The sequence below is a fragment of the Ornithodoros turicata genome, chromosome 7 (assembly GCF_037126465.1).
Source record: "Ornithodoros turicata isolate Travis chromosome 7, ASM3712646v1, whole genome shotgun sequence".
In the NCBI taxonomy this organism is placed as follows: Eukaryota; Metazoa; Arthropoda; class Arachnida; order Ixodida; family Argasidae; genus Ornithodoros; species Ornithodoros turicata.
Window position 1 is genome coordinate 37,607,517 of NC_088207.1, and position 19,305 is coordinate 37,626,821.

General features: G+C 44.7%; 2 protein-coding genes across 2 annotated transcripts; one reads left to right on the forward strand and one right to left on the reverse strand.

Annotated features, from left to right (window-relative positions):
• Positions 1 to 4,657: 4,657 nt before the first annotated feature.
• On the reverse strand, positions 4,658 to 17,969 carry LOC135400988 (FAS-associated factor 2-like). The gene is made up of 12 exons (XM_064633066.1): positions 17,871 to 17,969; positions 17,433 to 17,501; positions 17,227 to 17,330; positions 16,185 to 16,303; positions 15,211 to 15,240; positions 14,789 to 14,889; positions 14,560 to 14,645; positions 12,211 to 12,302; positions 8,002 to 8,179; positions 7,256 to 7,427; positions 6,635 to 6,778; positions 4,658 to 5,730 (listed from the first exon to the last, which is right to left on the reverse strand). Exons 1-12 carry the CDS (start codon positions 17,925 to 17,927, stop codon positions 5,551 to 5,553), a joined length of 1,332 nt encoding a protein of 443 aa, XP_064489136.1. The 5' UTR covers positions 17,928 to 17,969; the 3' UTR covers positions 4,658 to 5,550.
• Positions 17,970 to 18,143: 174 nt separating this feature from the next.
• Positions 18,144 to 19,081, forward strand: LOC135400989 (BRCA2 and CDKN1A-interacting protein-like). Its single transcript, XM_064633067.1, has one exon. The coding sequence runs from the start codon at positions 18,205 to 18,207 to the stop codon at positions 19,045 to 19,047; it is 843 nt and encodes a 280-aa protein (XP_064489137.1). The 5' UTR covers positions 18,144 to 18,204; the 3' UTR covers positions 19,048 to 19,081.
• Positions 19,082 to 19,305: the final 224 nt, after the last annotated feature.

Sequence of the window (19,305 nt, forward strand, 5' to 3'; positions counted from 1 at the left end):
CATTTTTAATAACTAACGCGTAACGGCGTTATGCGTTACTGCGTGTTCGGGAACATTGCTTCATCGTCTAAACTTGAAAGCTTGAGCGAGGACCGTGCCTGCAGAATCCGGGAAAATCATTGATTTTTTCTGTTCAGTTTCGACAAGGACAAGAAGGTCACATTGACACCCACGAAGAACGCAAAAGAAGGGTTATTGACCTACCCTGGTTGCGATGTCACCTTTGTTTACCACCGCTGTTTTTCACTCCCTCTGGTATTTTTCGGAAGAATGGGGCAAAAGCGGCAGAAAAATAGCCTCTACCCTCTGGACAAGTAACAAAGTACCAAGGGATTGGCTGTTTGGATTTGTACTGTGTGAGATAAAAGGTCACCGTCTTTATCAACTTACTTATATTGATTTGCGCAATGCAAGCAATGGGCTAACCTTTCCTCTTTTTTTTCATAATAAAGCTATACCCCCCCCCCCCCCCCACAGAATGCATTATGTGACTCAACCAAAAATGGTACGTATTATAAAGACATCTGGTGAAGTAATGCAAAAGTAACTGCATTACTTATCAGAAGTAACGGCGTTAATAACGCGGTACCGCAACAGTAACGAATAACGTAACGTGATAATTTTTTAAAGAAGTAGTGAGTAGCTGTAGTGCACTACAAAATAAAAGTAACTTCCCCACCTATGGCAGCAATCTATTTTTATCGATGGGCCGACCATGGGCCCCACAGTCATAGAGCAATAGGCCCGACGTTGGATGGACGTTATTCATACTCAATTGTCTCGCAGCATAGAGTGACCATTTATCATCCTTTGTTTTTTGCTCGTATTTTTCACAGGGGGCAGTGAGCACGCCGTCTAAAGCACAGAAATTTCACACAATGAAACAGCATTTCAAAGTGGAAAAAATAGAGGGAGAATCATAAAAGCTTCCAATATGCCTGTGACCACCAGAATCAAACAGATCACAAAGAAAAGCAATTGCATTTCTCGTATTGCCAACTCTAGGACGGGACAAGCGCGTAAGCATTTCTTTCGCGAGCAAGAACAGATACTGTACATAGGTTGCCCCGCGAACTTCCACAAATTCGAGAGTCCTGTTCGTGTGTGAGTCAAGATGAAGGGTGAGGTGTCTAAGTTTAATTCAACGCGTACACAAACAACACTGAAATGAGGAATTTCTGGTCGTATTAGCTCACCATGAAGATAACGTGTCTGTTTCCTACTGCTTTGGGTTCGAGACAATCTCATGGCCAAACCAAAGTCGAACTTGTACACCATTCCACGTTTCCCTCTCCCCAAGGAAACATGCTGAGATTGGACCAAGCTTGGCAAGAGTTCGGCTGGCAAACCTAGCCGTGCTTGGCAAGTGCTTAGCCAAGGAGCTGTTTCTTGGTACAGGCCTGCCCCTTCGCCGACGGCTTACCAAACCTCGCTCTACCTATCAATATGTAACATTGCACCAACGTTGGCCAGCCGAAAGAGTCGATGGCCAACTATCATCCGACTTTTTGACAACCGTCAGAGCGCCTTTTTTTTTTCGAGTAGCAGCTGCATTGTTTTAGGTTTTTTTTGCAATGCAGGACCAACATTGGTCCGCCCATATTCTGCAGAACTCAATAGCACACCCGCAAATCGCCCCACAACGTCGTTCGCCAACAACTGTGAGAGACATCATTCTGACATTGGTCCAAGGTGCAATGGCCGACTAAGTTGCATGCCAACCAAAAGCCGACCGCTGGCCGATGGTTGGCAGTCGGCACTTTCCACTTGGGATCGAGAACAGGATATGGTTTAAATCTCGCGATATGTATTGCTATTACCGAAAAAAGAGCGGCTGTGCGTTCTTTTCGGTGAATCTATTCGCGACGGCCACCCAAAGTTGGCCAGACGATGCATGCTAACGCTTTAACGACACCTCAACAAGGTGTCAGGGCGTGCTGTGGGGCCAGCGTTCGTTGACCAACATACCCTATTAGTGACATTGGCCCAAGCTTGTTTCAATCATTCTTGACCGATGAAGTCGTTTGCCGACCGACTGCCGATGGACGGCCGATCATCGGTAGTCGGCAAATTCCCATTGGGTGGTGCGTCCTGGGGCCCGTCCTGCTCTCATCTTCATCGCGTCCATCAGGCCCTCGTGTTGGGGACACTACGCTACAGCCTCCCTATCTTGCATGCCCTCAGCCAAACACAGGAGCGCGAGCTACTTAACATCCAAGCCCGCGGCCTTCGCATTTGTCTGAGAGTACCACGAACATCAGAGACTTACGGCACTCTAGCTGAAGCACGGGAGACTCCTGTCCCTCTTCTGCGGGATGCTGATAGACTTCGAGTATATTCTCTCACCAGTCACCCTCACCACTATCTTTGCCATATTGACGACGAATGCCCTGACTCAGGTTTCGGCAAGACCATCGCCCGCCTGAAGGATCATCTTGCTTCCTCCTCAACCACTCCCAATTATGCACCAGGAATGTGGACCCGTGCGCGTCCTGATATCTGCTCCACCATCCCCGGCAGCGCAAGCGTGACACTCCCGCACCTGTAGCTCTCCAACTCGCTCTCCATTTTTGCACTCCACGTATCAGAACCATCGCCAGGTATACACGGACGGCTCAGTCACGGCAGACAGCTCGGGTGCTGCATTTTATATTCCTGATAGTGACTTTCAGCAAGCCTTTGTCCTCCCATACCCAAAGTCTTCTATGGAAGCAGAACTCCTCGGCATCCTCTCTGCTCTACAACACCTGCTCGGTCTGCCGGCTGCACAGTGGGTTGTTCTGACTTACAGCAAGGCTTCACTGGACTTGCTGCTCTCGTTTCGCCCCAGCACCATATGCACTCTCCACACGCTCATACTACAAGCTCTGACACAACTTGCGGCAACTGGCCACTCTGTGACGCTTCAATGGATCCCGGGACACGTGGGCCTCCTTGGTAACACCCGCGCAGACACAATAGCAAGAGACGCAACATCTAACACAGCTCTCCCTGCCACCCCTCTGCCCCTAACGATCTCTGTCTGCTCCCTGCACATTCGCCGGTGGCGTTGTGTCCGGACCCGCGGCAGTTCCGAGCGTACTCTACCTCATATCATCATTTCGTATGCCTCATTGACCCCAATGCAGGACTTCACTATTGCCTGCCATAGAGCTGAAGAATCACTCCTTCACCGTGTTCGAATGAATGTTGCACGGACACCCTCACTCCTGTACAAAATGCGCCAGACGAACACCCAACTTGTTGTGTGGAAGCCGACATCGAGCACTACCTGCTATCCTGTAACCGGTACCTCTCTGAAAGACTCGTCCTCCAACGCCACTTGCGACAGCTTGGCTACCCTGCTCGGCCCGGTCCTGTACAATCAGGGGCAGTTGCTGCCCTCTTGACCTTTCTCCCTGCCACCGGTCTCTTGACCAGCCTCTAAAGCCCTTTTGTGTATGTGTGTGTTTTCGTTCCTTTTTATGAAAGGAATAGCAAGTCGGTCTTTGCCTGACTAACCTTTCCTTGCTTTTTTTCTCAATAAACATATCCCCGCCCCCCCAAAGAAAAATATTTCGGGAGCAGTTCTACGGAAACTTCACATGAGGGAGGGGATTTGCACTCGTTTTCCCTCTCCCTAATACACTACCAAAGGCACGAGCCCAGCCAACGCCACTGCTGGGATGTCTGACGTCTGCGTTCCATGAAATCCATGGCTGTTTTTAGCCTTCGACGACACTGTACTGGATGGGTGGCGACCGCTAAACACCATCCAACGGAAAACTGGAAAGCGACGCGGTCACCACTAGACCACTGACGAGCAGGTCGTTCTGACGTCACAGGATATCACCGCACACCATTGTGAAAAGCCTTATGATAACTGGTAACTGGCCTGTTGTGCATTCCCTAATTTACCAAATCTATGGTTCACTTGAACGGCACAATTCATTATCGGCATTATAGATCACTGGAGTCCACACGGTTTGAAATTCCGCGAGGAGGCGCGTATGCGCAACGTCAGTGTGACGACGCGGAGGCGTTCCCTTTCGCCTGTCCGTGAGAAGGGTGTGTGGGAGAGGTGCTCAAACGTGTCCACTGTCCACCTTTGTGGAACGTCACAGAAACGTAGTCGAGGACCGCTCGTCCCCGTGGATGAGAGTCCACTGTCGGGCTTGCCAAGTAGCTGTTTGCAGGCGGGCGTTCCTGCCTGACATATTTATTTCAACTACGCTGGAGAGCAAACTTTACTTCTAGGATGACTGCAATGACGAGAAAGTGCATTAATGCCGCCATGTACTACTAATAGACACTGCATTCCATACACGATGAGCTGGCGAAGGTGAACGAGGAAAAAAAAAAAAACTCATGGCACGCAGAAGGAGTTTTTGATTCCGCGTTAGCGTCGCGAAGCAACAGTGGCTCGGCGTACAGGTGTGCACAGATGGAGAGAGGACACCAGGAAGGAGTGGTGGCCAGGGGGTTAGTATGTGCCATGGGCAGACTTCAGGGGGAATGTGCCAACATCCATCAGGAAAGTATACCAGAGAGCCTCAGACAGCACAGCCGGCTGTAGGATTAGATCCCTAGTCTTCAGCACAACCTTGGAGTAACGATCAATGGACACCTTTATCAACTCTCCAATGCTGCTGGCATGCATGAAGGAGGCTCGAGCGTGTACTGTAAAACTCTTGTATTTCTTCAAAGGCCAAGAACGATGCTCAAACATTTGTACAAGGTGCAAACATACTCCGTGCAAGGGAGTTTGTACTGCACAAGTTTATAGTGATCACCGGTAGGTCCCACCAGTTTCAGAGCTTGACAAGGTTCAAAATTGCGTTATATTAAAAAAAAAAAAAAAAGAACACTCAAAATTACATTAGGCTGTCTTACCAGTAGTACATTTTTAGGATACACTTTTCTGCAAAAGGAAATGATTGCTCTCATTATTTCACTCATGTATCACATACATTATGAGGAACCAATGGTTAAATAACCAGTTTTGCTCCAATGCATATTCGTTTGACTTTCAGCAAGGTTCTCAAGGCATATACGTAATGCGGTTTTGGTGTGCGAGTGTAATAACCAAATGCATGCACACAGTTGTATTTTCTCCAGCAGGCACACTACGTACCCTCTTCAGCAATGACTTTTGTACATTACATTCCCACCCTGAATCTGAAATTTTTCTAAAACATTGCAGAAGAAGAGTTCTGCAGTTGTTACACAGAAGCTTTGTCTCTGAAGTGAGCACTGCCGCTTGTACAAAAGATTCACATTAGCCACAAAAATATTGGAACTGAAAAAAAAATGACACAAAAAGTCTAGATCTCTTGTCAAAAATGCAGAGATATGCTGTCATACAAATGGTATGCCACAAAAATGATTGAAAAAAAAAAAAAAGAAACCTTTCCATTTTCTACAACCTTGTCAGGAGCAAATGTCAATTATGTAGAGCGGACCCAAGACCATATTCACATGGCAAAGCAAATGACAAAGGAAGCAAAGGTGATGACGGAAGCCTGTGTTGCATTTCGATGATCCCAGAATAGCTGTCTGCACCAATGATACTCATGCATCCAAGTCATGCACAAAGAGTGTTTCTGTCTTTCCTAGCCCCAGCTCTGCAAAGGTGGGCGGCTCCGGGCAGTCCTGCGTTGGTTCGCAGGGAAGCGTTCGTCGTGGGAAGTTGGTGATGATCTCAAAACTATCTGGGGCATCCGTGTGGCAGAACACATAAAAATATAAATACTGAAAAAGATAATGCCATTCCACCATTTAGTTTTCATGCTTGTGGATCACTTTAATACCCCTGACACACGGCAAGGGCGAATCTCCTTTTACGAAGCAGTCCTTTTGGAAAGCTGAGATCGGCGATCTCCTTTTCATCTGTAAAGGCGTATCGCGTAGACTTGAACAAAGGGCAATATGACTTACCATACTCTCGAACGAAGGCTAGACCGTGTTTTCATTTTTCAAGTATTCGAAGTCTGCATGCAGATACTGCAGCTGCGGTACGTATTTTCAATTCATTGGTCGTATTGCTATGTTTACTGTTACTACATCGTACGTGCAGGCTGGTTCTAATGGAAATATCTTGCGCGACATCCTTGGATATATTTTTCAAACGAAACACAGAAAAGAGTTCGCTCTTGCCGTGTATCACTGACATGAACTCCTTTCGCGAAGGTGCCCTTCGCAGCTGTGAAGGACCCCTACTGGAAAGGAGTTCAAACGTGCCCGTGTGTCAGGGGTATAAGGCAGCAAAAAATTCAGATTTTCTTTGTAATAAGCAGCAGATGACTACTGTGTTTGACTACCAGAACTCAAATCTCAGCATTTGCAGTCATCTCAGAGAATAAACCACAAATAATTTTCCACAAAACACTCCCAACAAATTTCTCTCCTGCATTGGAAGTGTTTGTATATGTTTCAGGATAAATTTGCTCACTTTTTTCTGACGTCAATTGCCATAAATAATAAGTGTTTTCCCGTATGATTATTCTACTGAAACACTAGATATTACTAGAGAATTTGTTCGCAGCTAACTGAGTATCCACTGAGGCAAACGTCTAAAAAGACATCGGCCAAATTATATGAGAGGTAAAAACCAAAATGAATCTCTGCTCATGGAGAGAACTAAGCTAGTAGTCACCTTGAGTGACTGTGTACGATGAAACCTCCGCTCTAGCCTCATCCCTGTAGGCAGCTTAATCACGAGATGGATCGAAAGGGGATCAGAATCCGGTGGCTCCTCCGGTATCTGGTCTATCAGCTCCAACTTCATCCGTTGTAATTCCTGTAAAAGAACACACTCCTTGCATAATTGCTGCATGTAATGTAACGAATGCCTACTGATTTAGTGGAGCCAAGCAAACGCAATACATTCTGGATAGTTCCTGGTCACCCACCAGCAAACGTCAACACACACGACCATATATAGACAACTAGAGTGGTGATTCAGTACCTAGTTCTGTAACCTCATTTGACATCAGCTATTAGTTTACACAACATTCTCGCAGTAAAACGCACAGGTTTGCAAGTAAGGCCCGGTATTATTGACCACTTCCAAAGACGTGATAATGAGACTGGTGCTAAGTCTCACTCAGCCACTGCGATGTACTTATAGTACTTCCGAGGAAAAAGCTGCCATGTTGCATAAGAAGCACTGCATGACCATTTGAAGGTAACTATATACGAAAAAAGCTGGTGTAGGGCATCCCTGTGATGCACACAAGAGAGAGGGAGATGAACTTTCATTTCCAGCGATGTGTACCTCTTTCCGTCTCTGCTCTGCCAGTTGGGTTTCCTCTTGTCTCCTGGCCTCTTCTTCTCTCCTGTGCATTTCCTCGAGACGCCGTCTCTCTTTCTCTTGATCAGCTCGTAGAGATTCTTGATATGCCTCATCTTGTTGTTGTCGAAGTGTTTGCGCTAAAGACCTTTCATCCCTGCCAAGGAGAGAACGCATCACTTTAATTAGCAGCAACTCTGTCCTTAGTGAAAGCACAACTTTCTAACACCCTGGAACAGTTTGGAACTTGTATGTTTATGCGGAGGCACACAGCAAAACATTGTATGGCTAGACACTGGGTTTTAAGAAGGAATCATAGCAGAGCCCTTAACTCTCTTGGGTGTAGTCTGACTTCACTCACATTTCCACTCTAAACTTTAATTCAATCATGTCAATCACAATTCACTTCCAAAAATGCTTTTGGTAGATGCTGTATGAAACTTGCCATTCATGACTGAGCGCAAAAGGACAAAGCCGCAAACAGTGGATGCACTTAATCTGCACCTGTGGTGAGGCTTGCTGGTGTGTGCTTCTCACAAGGTAATCCTTCGTAAGGGCCTTCAGATACAGGTGTTTTATCTTTCATCTTAAACTATATGTGAAACACATAACTGATGCCCACATGCCATGTTAACTGAAATTAATGAAGTGCCAAGGCAGTGAGAAGGCATGGGAGGAGGCTTGGCACTCTTTCGGATAAACCTAGAAATAGGGTGACTGAAGCAGTATACCTATCCAGGCGTGCTGTGATGATGGCCGCTTCATTGTCCGCCATGATCTGCTGCAGTCTGTGTATGACTGTGCCAGCTTCCATATAACCCTCCAAACGGCCTACAACTGTCATGCGGTTCTCTCGCAGCACTATCACTGCCAGAAATGGATAAGTGTTTTCCCGTAGCGCTTGAGACACTGCACATGAAAATGAAATGATGCAACCACAAAGCATTCACTGTGATTAACTGTGGTTACTGAGATAAAAGAAGGCGGTTGCAATAGGTATGCAAAACAATAACGTATACAGGCAGAAATAAGGCTGCCAAGTACCAGTCATACATGAAGAAACATCGTACAGATCATGTCAGACACAGACACAATGCTACTACATATTACGGTTGCTGATATATGAAATGTCAATGATACAATAACGGACAGTACGACTTCCAGTACCATGTAATGTTCAAGACCCTCAGTTTTCCGCGATTGCGCGATTCCGTGAAATGCCGCGTAATTCCGAATTAATCGCAGAATCCTTCTTTTGTACAGAATTTCACAGAATCCCTTATTTTTAGGGGTGTGCGAATATTCGAGTACTCGAATTCGAATCGAATATCAATCACTCGAAGTTTTCCATTCGCGAATCAAATACCCAATATTCGGGTTTCCGGATATTCGACTATTCGCCGAATATGAACGACAGCTCCCGAAAGTGGGCTTCACCTGACGCTTCCCTGCGTGAGGTGAAGCCTGCTCTACAAAACTGAAGCCTGCTTTACAAAACTGTCCATGATGCAGGACAAACACAGACAGATTGTAGTTTAACATTAGGCCAAGTTTATTGTGTATACTTCGCCTGCAGAAGGGACGGCGTCCCTCCCGCGTGCAGTTTAGCGGTGGCAGTGGAGGATTTTGATTTGGGAGGCTGCCTTCAAAAAGTTAAGACTCTTAAATATTGCCTACAGCCCAGAAACAAAAAGGGGTGTCCTAAAGATGTAACTTCCCAAGGGAATGTATTGTAGGCTGCTTCCTATGAAGGCCCTATAAACTCTGCAGATGCTGAAAGACCTTTCAGCAGGTATAAAATGATTGCAGGTGACAGACTGCATCAGAGGAGAACACAAGATATCATGTATGTAATGCTGAGCCACAACACTGCTTTGAATCTGAAATTTTATAAAATATTTTTTGTGCCCACATTATCCAAGAAAATAAAGTGCGTCCCATTTCAAGCAGCCTTTGACTGCTTGCCGTGGAAAATCGTGAAATTTACAAGTCAGCAGTGATGGCCACTAACTACTTCTACAGTAGTTAAACTATAACTACTAACTACTTTGCAATGGAGTAGTTTAACTAGTAGTTCAACTACTTTTCAGGGGAGTAGTTAAAACTACTTTTTTAACTACTGCAATTTATTTTAACTACATCTATAACTACTTATTGTTGTCCATCAACACCAATCCCTTGTAGTGTTCTTGGACACCTAAATATGAATCACAAGGTGTGATATTGATATTTAAAATATACTCTTGTGCCTACGTCGCTTAATTCACATACTGTCGTAAAATCCATTGCCTGTCTCTTGTATATTATGTGCTGACGAAAGAGCTTGCTGCGGAAATATTTTCTATTTATTTATTTATTTACCTTAAGGGCCAGAAGGGGCATTACATAAGGGGGGTACAACTGATGCATCCAAAATGAACAGCAACAATAGAACAATTTTACACAGATAACATAAAGATATAATATAAGCGTTAATTAAATAAAGAAATCAGACAAAGCAGCCTTAAAAAGTGCTGCATCTTTAATTGCGACTATGGAAGATGGTAATATGTTCCATTCTGAGATGGCCAGAGAGATTTTTAACAGCGGGATGATTTAATAAATGTAGTGGTTCGAGCCCTTGGGCAGGTAATATAACATGCATGATGAATACGCGCAAGTCGATGAGGCGGGGGAAGCAAACTCAAGTCAATTTCGAAATATGGAGAATAATAAAGATTATGTAAGAGACACAGCCGGGCTATTTTCCTCCGGATTTCCAATGTTTGGATACCATTATCTTTTTTGAGAGCGGTGGCACTTGTGAATCGTGAGTAATTTGATGTTATGAACCTGACGGCTCTACTTTGGATAGCCTCCAGCTCGGTGATAAGAGTCGACTGATAGGGGCTCAAGACAGCTGCTGCAAACTCTAATTTCGGTCTTACAAATGCCTCGTAAGCCATTCATTCGACGTTACTAGGTGCCGACCTTAGATGGCACTTAAGATAACCAAGGGCCCTATTTGCTCCGGATGCTATGTGATGGACATGAAATTTCCAGTTTAGGTTGCTTGTAAAATGTACTCCAAGGTACTTGTATTATCCAAAACCTGTGCTGAGGGCGATGTCGCCAATCTGGTACAAGTGACGCTGTGGGGAGCGTTTTCGGGAAAAACAGACATGCATGCACTTTGAGTGATTAAGCAGCATCAACCAGGTATTGCACCAGACTTGAAGATTGTCAAGGTATGCCTGCAAAGCGACCTGGTCAACGGAATCCACTATTTTTTTGTAAATGACGCAGTCATCTGCATACAACCTAACTGAAGAAGACAAATGACACGGGAGGTCGTTTATGTAGGTTAAAAATAAAAGTGGTCCAAGAACACTGCCCTGAGGGATGCCCTAGCGTACGCTGGACCGATCAGAACTCGAGCAGCATTAGCAGTGGTAGACTGAACACGGTTAGTTAAAAATTGCTCTATCCACATTAAAACCTTGGGATCAATATTACACAAAGAGAGTTTATAAAGTAACATGGAGTGAAAGCTTCCGCTATAAAGGTACGTACAACATACGACGGACCATGTACGAGATTTACACTCAGGCTCCTTCGTCACAGATCAATGCGCCACACACAAATATTGTAGTGGGTGCCCACTGCTCCACTGTGAACCGTAAAATATTTTCGCTTAGCCACGATGATCGATCACGTAGCCATCCTATGCGGTTACGTGCACACCAGGTCGGTAACCAATGTATTACGCATGCCGCTACGATCGTCAAATGCAAAGCTTGCGGCGGGATTCTTTCTGTGGCTATGCGATAAACTAAGTTGCAGAATTATTTCACAGCAAATGACGCTTCCCTAGACAAGCATTAAAACTGAAGATTTAGTACACGTGCACGGCAAAATTGCTCTGCACTTCCATTCTCATAAAACAAGTAGCTCAAGGTAAAAGTCGGAAGCACAATCGTGCCGTAAAGCATGCGGCAAAATTGGAAGTAGTTGGCACCTGCAGTAACCTAACTACTGTAGTTAACTATTCGAAATAGTAGTTTAACTAGTAGTTGCCACTACATTTCTGCAAGTAGTTGATAACTACTTTTTAACCATGATCAGGTGGTTTAACTAGTATAACTACATGTAGTTAACTACTGGCCATCACTGCAAGTCAGTGCCGCAGAATTTTGAATTTGCCGCAGCAGAAAGCCGAGGGCCTTAATAATGTTGTTAAGCCCACCACTACAGTCCCAAATAGTAAATGACTCCTAAGGGGGAAAAGAAAGACACATTTTATGTAAAACTTTTACACATGATTGCTGGGGAAAATGTCATCCCTCTGTGGAGCCCTACCAACGTTAGAGGTCTGCGCTGTTGCGGGTGTACCTGCGGACACCTGCACTAAGCTCAGATTTGTGGGTAGCAAATGCGACTTGATGGAGGTGCGTGTAAAGCGCGGGTGCACCGGCGTTGCCGGTGCAGGTACCTGTGCAATACCCGCGTTCATGCTCTTTCGCGAAATGAACGCGCACAAGACTGCACTTCCAGTGCATTTTATGATAATTTGATGACTGTTCTTTCAACAATTAATATCATGCTTTTGATGTACCACATGTAAAGTGCAATTAAATGTTCACAAACGCTTTCGTGTTTTTCTCAGCGCTGCAGTTACTCTAACTTGTGCAACTCGGCTGCACGCCCCTGTAGTGTGGGTAGCTCCACCAAAACTCGTGCGGATTGGGAGACTATGTCTGCGGGTGCGGGTCAGGAATTACATACCTGCGCCATACAGACCTCTAATTACATACAGACCTCTAACCATCGTAACTTATACCGCCAAAGTGTGTTATGCGCAAGAAAGGTAAGACCACATACTGAACACCTTCCATGATGTTGAGTTCAGCACACATAATACAAAATTACGCACAGAAACTATGGCATGAAGCTTCTCTTACCTCTGTAGCCTTCTGGGTAGTTGACTGAGCATGCCCAAAAGAACATGTTGGTGTTGACAAAGTCTATCAACTCAGGATTAGAAAGTACATTCCTGCAAAATACCAATAGATACACAAAAATTGCTTTCACATTTAAGTGCCTGCTTCCACATCCTGCTCAATGGTAGGACGGTGCCAGGAAAGTAGCACAGAGTAAAGTGATACTGCCACCTCAGTAATTAATAATAGGCACACTAATAATAGTAATAATAATATACAGTTAAATACTTAGATTAGATAATTGGATTAATTAGGATCAGATAATTAGATTAGTTATCTGCAATCACCAGAAAATGTCAAATTTGTACACTTTCTTTTATCAATATAATTCACTACACAGTACAGCGGGACTCACATTCCTCCCTTTCCACCTCTCAGATTAAAGAGTCCCTAAAGGGGTTGGTGTTTGCAGGTCTCATAGGCTACTGGGAGCAGGTATGTTCTGTACTCAATGCTTCATTAGTTCAAATACACTCATGGTGCAATGCAGGAAGGAGTATAACGGCACACTATTTTGTGATGCATGCCAACTGTGAGGAGCATGGAACCTAGAATTCTACCTACCCAGGAGAAAGTGGCCACCGCCCAGCACAACTGGAAGGTTGTACGTTTAACGCAAACAACAAAAGCAACCACGAAATCAATGTTTAAGGGTTGATTCACACCATGCAACTTTAGTTACGCCACAAAGTTGCACAGAGTGAACAGCAAACTGGTTGCACAACCCAGGTTGCAGGAGGTACACACCCATCGCTCCACGAGTGATTTCTCCTGCAACCAGAGACGTTCCGAGGAGAGTTTGCACCCGGGGCAGGGTAACCGTGAAGTGCCCCCCACCCTCCCTCACTGCCGTCAGAAGCACTATAAACTAGGGGTGTGCGAATATTTGAGTTCTCGAATTCGAATCGAATATCAAACGCTCGAACTATTCGATTCGCGAATCGAATATCCAACATTCGAATTTTCGAATATTCGTCTATTCCACGAATATGAACGACACAACCCGAAAGTGGGCTTCACCTAATGCTTCCATGCATGAGGTGGAGCCTGCTTTACGAAATTGCCCTTGCTGCAGGACCAACATAGGCGGGATGGTGTTTAGTTTGAGATAACGTTATCCAAAGCTAGTTGTGTAGACATCATCTGTGGAAGGGGTGGCACCCCTCCCACATGCAGTTAAGTGGTGCCAACGAGGGACCTTGATTTGATGTCTGTGAGGTTGCCTTTAAAATGTTAGGACTCTTGAATAATGACTACAGCCCACGAACAAGAAGGGTGTCTTAAAGATGTCCTTTACGTCTAAAATTTCAGTAGTGCAACTTCCTAGGGCGAGTGCAAAGAAACTAAAGGGTGTTCATCGCAAAGCTGAGGTAGGATGCAAATTCGTTTGTTTCACAAATGGCCTGTGGTTGTCTGAAGCAATTACAGCCTCATCCGTGTAACGTGCTACTGCATGACATAAAATTTTGAAATGAAGGTAACCACTCCAGTAAGTATAGGCTCACCTGGAAAGCAGGAAGCACTCTCATGTAAAATTAAAGAGTAGGGGCTTTTAGCAGAAGAATTGCATGTCTCTCTTGTGACAATTAATGCCCGAAAAATTACACTAAAGCCATGGGCCACAAAATGGAAACTTTTAGTGCGAAAGTCACATATTGTAAATTTTGCACGAATATTCGATATTCGATTCGGTATTTTTCCCCCCATTCCATTTGATATTCGATTCGACTTAAAATATTTGGATTCGCACACCCCTACCATAAACAAAGAAAAGAAAACCCTTATCTGCACTGCAGATTGTAAATCAAAATTCTCTTCATTCTCGCTTTATACTGTCCAACCAACCTGCCAGGGCCTGCCGTTCGGTGTCCTCTCCCCCCACTCTCGTTGGAACGGCTCTGCCTGCAACTCTAGGTGCAAGCTGTCAATCACGTGGCTCCTCCTTAGAAGCACGTCCAATCAGAACGACTGGCTGCTATGCACAATTTCCGTGACGAAACTTCCATGTGTCAGTTGTTGGAGCGACAGTACGCGGGACAGTCAAATGATCACTAATCAGTGGAAATCATGGAAGTCGCAGTGCGATTGGATGGAGATGATGACAGTGACGTTTTCTCCCGCCATCTCGTGAGCTCTGTGTCCACTACAACATTCAGCATTGCTCGCCGTGTGAAAGGGACATATTTGGTGCAACTTCGGTTGCACACAACTGTTGCAGGGACCATGCTGCAGCACAAAAATTGCATCGCGTGAATCGCTCCTGAGGCTATTTTGTGTTTCGCCCAGAGCAACATGGGTTGAAAAACGTACCTGCAAAATTTGTCTGTATCCTGATGGTCATCACCGTGCAGGTAGATCATAAGGAATCTCAGTTCGCGCTTGGCATCATTAAGCACCTTGTAGGAACAGAACATACAGATACTGCACGCAATCTACATGGTGTTTTATGAGCAAAATTCGAAACATTACAAATATAACGAATGTTGCGAGCATCATACGCCAAGTTTTATGCACAAATTCCGAAACACAGGCAGCTCACCTGGCTGTATGTACCTTGATAAAAGACAGGATGGCTGCGGCTGTACCTGCTCTCATAGTGTCCTATAAAGTTCATCACGTCTGCCAAAGGATCTGTGACGACTACAAGAAAAGTAGAACAAAAATTTTACTGTGGTGCACCTGCACAATAAGTACTGGTTCCTTCCAGGGAATCGTCTACCATGAAGAACATTGATATTGGAAATATTTTGCTTAACTGTGAACACAGGTGGACTTCGGGTACAACTTCTATGACGCGTTAAGCTGTACACAAGTCAATATCATAAACCTGTTTCAGTTCGAGCAATCGTACAGCGAGTCAGTGGGATTACTCTCGAGCTACCAGCATAACTAGTGCTGACAAACTGCATGGCATATCATTTCAAAATGAAACTTCAAATAAATAAGCGACGTGAGTCTCACCTCGTCTTGGGTCGGGGCGTATGAGGCTCCCTGAAAACAGAATGTGTGGCTATAAATGCAGGAATGAGCTCACAATAGGGAAAGCAACATTCCATGAACAATGTGTACGTGCAGGTAATTATTTATATATTCCACGAATAAAGTATTTGATTACGTGTATATGTAACAGGGTTGCGGAATGGGATCACCTAATCCATTCAAATTCCATTCCGAGGAATGACAATTTGTGATAATTCCATTCCTTTCAATTCCCACTCCTGGAATGGCTTGGCAACCCCATTCCATTCCTTTAATTCCACCAATAAAAGAATTAGGACCGGTAACCGCACTAGTTAGGCCAGCAGTGGTATAGAGGAGATTGACATTACCCAGCACAGAAAAAGCACAAAGACAAGGTTATTTCGTCCTTCTCCTCTTCATTGGCATCGTCATCGCAGGAATTTTCACTAAAGTAACTAATGCAAGTGATGTGGGGTTGCGGGCCTCACACTAGTGAAGCCAAAATCTCAATTTTATGTGTTCTTAAAACCAAACCAAACTATCGTCCTTGACCGTGTGGCACCCAGACCATTACATTCCAATTCCATTCCGCCTGTGAAAAAAATGCCTAACTCCATTCCATTCCATTCCTAGGACAGTTTCCGCCATTCCATTCCAATTCCATTCCGGGCTCTGATAAATCTGGAATGATTCCGGAATCATTCCAACCCCGGAGTGGAAACTCCGCAACCCTGATATGTAAACGAATTGGAAATGTGGAAAGTGCAAGCAATTATTAGAGAATAATGCGCTTCCACTACGTAAATGTGTAAAAGCAATATCCCACGCAATTTATGAGAGCGATATGGAAGGGCACGTCATTTGTTGCGTTTGCTGCTTGGACAACAAGGGATGAGCACAGATATGACATCACAACTTCCAATTGTTTAACCGCATCTGAATACACTCATCTGGAAGATCTAATTTGTGCTTACATGCGAATTTGATGATGTTGACAAAAGAGTTGTACAGTAATGAAAAAGGAGCAGTAATGATGAATCTGCCCCATCCGAAAATTCCAGTAGGCCTCCAGCTTTGAACAGAATAGAATAACCTGGAAAAAAAAAAGGAACAGAGGTCCTTAAAAACAGCACCATTATCACTATTCCAAATTAATTGATGTTTTGTTGGATTATATGATTGTTTAAAAATTTGTGAGAGAAGTATCAAACAGAATCAACATCCGATATTAAAGCCAGTCAACATTTTTGCTGCCAAATTCTATCATGTAGTACAGGGGCTCACGTAGTATCATGCGGCCAGTCTTAACAGACAATATGGAAGCAGAGTGAGCATGGTGGATTACATTATCTGGCGGAGGACGGAGTGTGTGTCTAGCAAACACCACCTAGGTAGAGAAAGCCTGCTCACTCGTCAACGCCATGTAACAACTAAGTGTCAGCCAATCAGGATCATGTTTTCAATGACTGTAGCCAACCACGAACGTGCTTTCAGCAGTCGTAACCATGGAGACAAACTGCTGTCGTCTGCGAGTAGTGATTGAATGTCTTCACGTACTAAATGGGGAAAACTTTAAAATAAAGCACAAAACAGTCCCATATCTTTCTCAAAAGTGTGTTGCACATTTTGTCTGCAGGTTCAAGGTTAGGTGCAATGATCTGAGAGTTCTTGAATTCGCAGAACGGGGAATCGCAGCAGTAGCAGACAAATTCCGACTTGATATGCCCACGTAGCGAAGGTGGGAGAGGAGGCTATCAGCAGGCCTTCTGTATCTAAGTGGCGTTGGTTCAGCCATCCTACTGCAGCGCAATAATATTTTGAGAGCTGACGGACTAGATTGCTTTTCCTTCTTAAGTTGACTACAGCAGTGTTGAGAACACCACCGACTCAAAATTCGCTTGGAATTCTTCGGCTTCACCTCACGCTACCTGCAACGTCCGGTGTGGTTGGATTCCGTTAGGTTACCACTACTGTCGCAAATGAGTCGGAGAAAACACACAGCAAAAATGGACAAACCTTTGGTCCGCATGGTCTACGACAACAGGTGCCGGCCTGTTTGAAACCGACCTGAAGGCTGATGGAGAGACTTCTCGGATGTTTAATGTATCTAATGCAGCGACCTGCGTGGGAGTTTCGTGATTAGGTGAAAGAACAGGTGTGGCCCCGTGTGAAAGCCTGTAAAGTAAAGAAAAATGCCCAAACACAGACTTGATGCGACCTACCTCCAAGTTCCAGTTATGTCTCGTTAATATTTCCTTGCATCTGTCCCAATCGTCTATTCCCGTGAGATCCTGCAATGCAAATTCATCCAGTTATTTGAAAACAAAAACTTGTAATTCGGAGCAAAGTCACACACGACACCTCATGGACCAGGGTGGCTCAGTAGGTATAAATCACACGATAAAATTAGAACATCAGAGTATTGCTCTTCCGATAGATTTGCTATACAAAGTCGGACCAGCTGTTGCACTCATGCAAGGCAGTATAATTAGCAATACAATTGCATTCCAGTGACACCCTAGTATTCACGTAAATGTGGATAGGCGAATGACAAGCAAGAGTAAATTTTTGAATCGCGTGCAAATGACTGCTTGAGAAATGTAAGGCACCTAACCATTGATTGCTGCTCATTTTACGTACTTGTCAAACGACAAACATACCTGAAACTGTAAAAGTTGTTCCGTTTGGGACGCTGACAAATCATTGCTTTCCGCCATCTTTACCCGTTGTGTTGAGCATGGTTTATCTTGAATAAGCCCAGGTTACATTTGGTTGATAAAAATTAAAAAAAGATACGTGACATTCTGCAAGTATCCTATTTGTTTAAGACTATTTCTTATGTAATATTTTAAAACAACTAAAACCTTATTTACGCAACATGTTTTGGGTTTCTGAGCAATAGGCATGTCGCGGAGGTCGCAAAGCCTCGCAACCCTCGCACTCGCAAGCTCGCAAGGCAAGCTGCCGCCGCCGTCTGGCAACGTACGTTTAAAAATGGCGATGTCCAAAAGGCGCAAGCACATTCCCAAGGAAGAAGAAAGTGAAGATTCTGACAGGTCTCACAGCGACTCTGATGGTGATGCGTTCGTGGACACAGAAGTTAACGTCGACTTCGAAGCACGAACACCGGACGACGCTGATTTTCATGGAATTAAGCAGTTACTTCAACAACTCTTCCTCAAAGCACATGTCAACCTCTCTGATCTCACCAACCTCATTTTGGAGCAGAATTATGTGTCCAGCGTGATTAAGCAGTGCGACGACATGGAAGACGATGAATCCATGGACGACGACTCTGAGGACGACGTGTTTGGCGTCCTTAGTGTCGTGAACCTCACAGAGCTCAAGGAACGCGAGTGTGTTGGTCAGATCATCAAGATGCTACGGGACAACTGTCGCGAGTTTGCAAGTGGTTTGTTGCCTAAATTTGATGAGTACTTCACTGGCAAGGAACATGTTGGATTGATTCTGAGTGAAAGGTTCGTCAATATCCCACCGCGAATATCCCTGCCCTTGTACGAATCTCTCACGAGTGATGTGGAAAGAGCTAAGGCCAACGGGAGAAAATTCGATTTTGAGAAACTTATCCTCATTTGTAAACAGTACAAAGCATCGGAGAACGAAGAAGGAGCTATGTTTGCGAACGCCGAAGAGGAACTCTTCGAAGAGGAAACAGAGCTGCAGTTCGAATACAGTGTAAAAGCAGAGTCTGACACAGCCATCTCTGGGAAGTGGGAAGACGAGGACAAAGAGATGATGCAAATTCGGAAAGTTCTGGTTATCCCAATCACGAAATGGGGTACGATCATGGAAAAACTCAAGTCTGCTCTGCATTAAAGTGGCTGTTTCCGGTAAAATGGCCAAAAACTTGCTTGCTGTACTTTTTTCTCTCTCTCTCTAGTGGGCAGTAAATTCTGAAATGATACACATTTGGTTTGCAAAATGCTATTGACTGCATTGCATGCAGCCACTGGCATAGCTGGAGGTGGGTTCTGGGTATTCAAACCTCCTCCCAAAATGGTACCTTTGGTAGAGCACTTAGGAAAGGGAAACTGGGGAGAATCCTCTCACATGTAAAGTCCCCACAGAACTCCT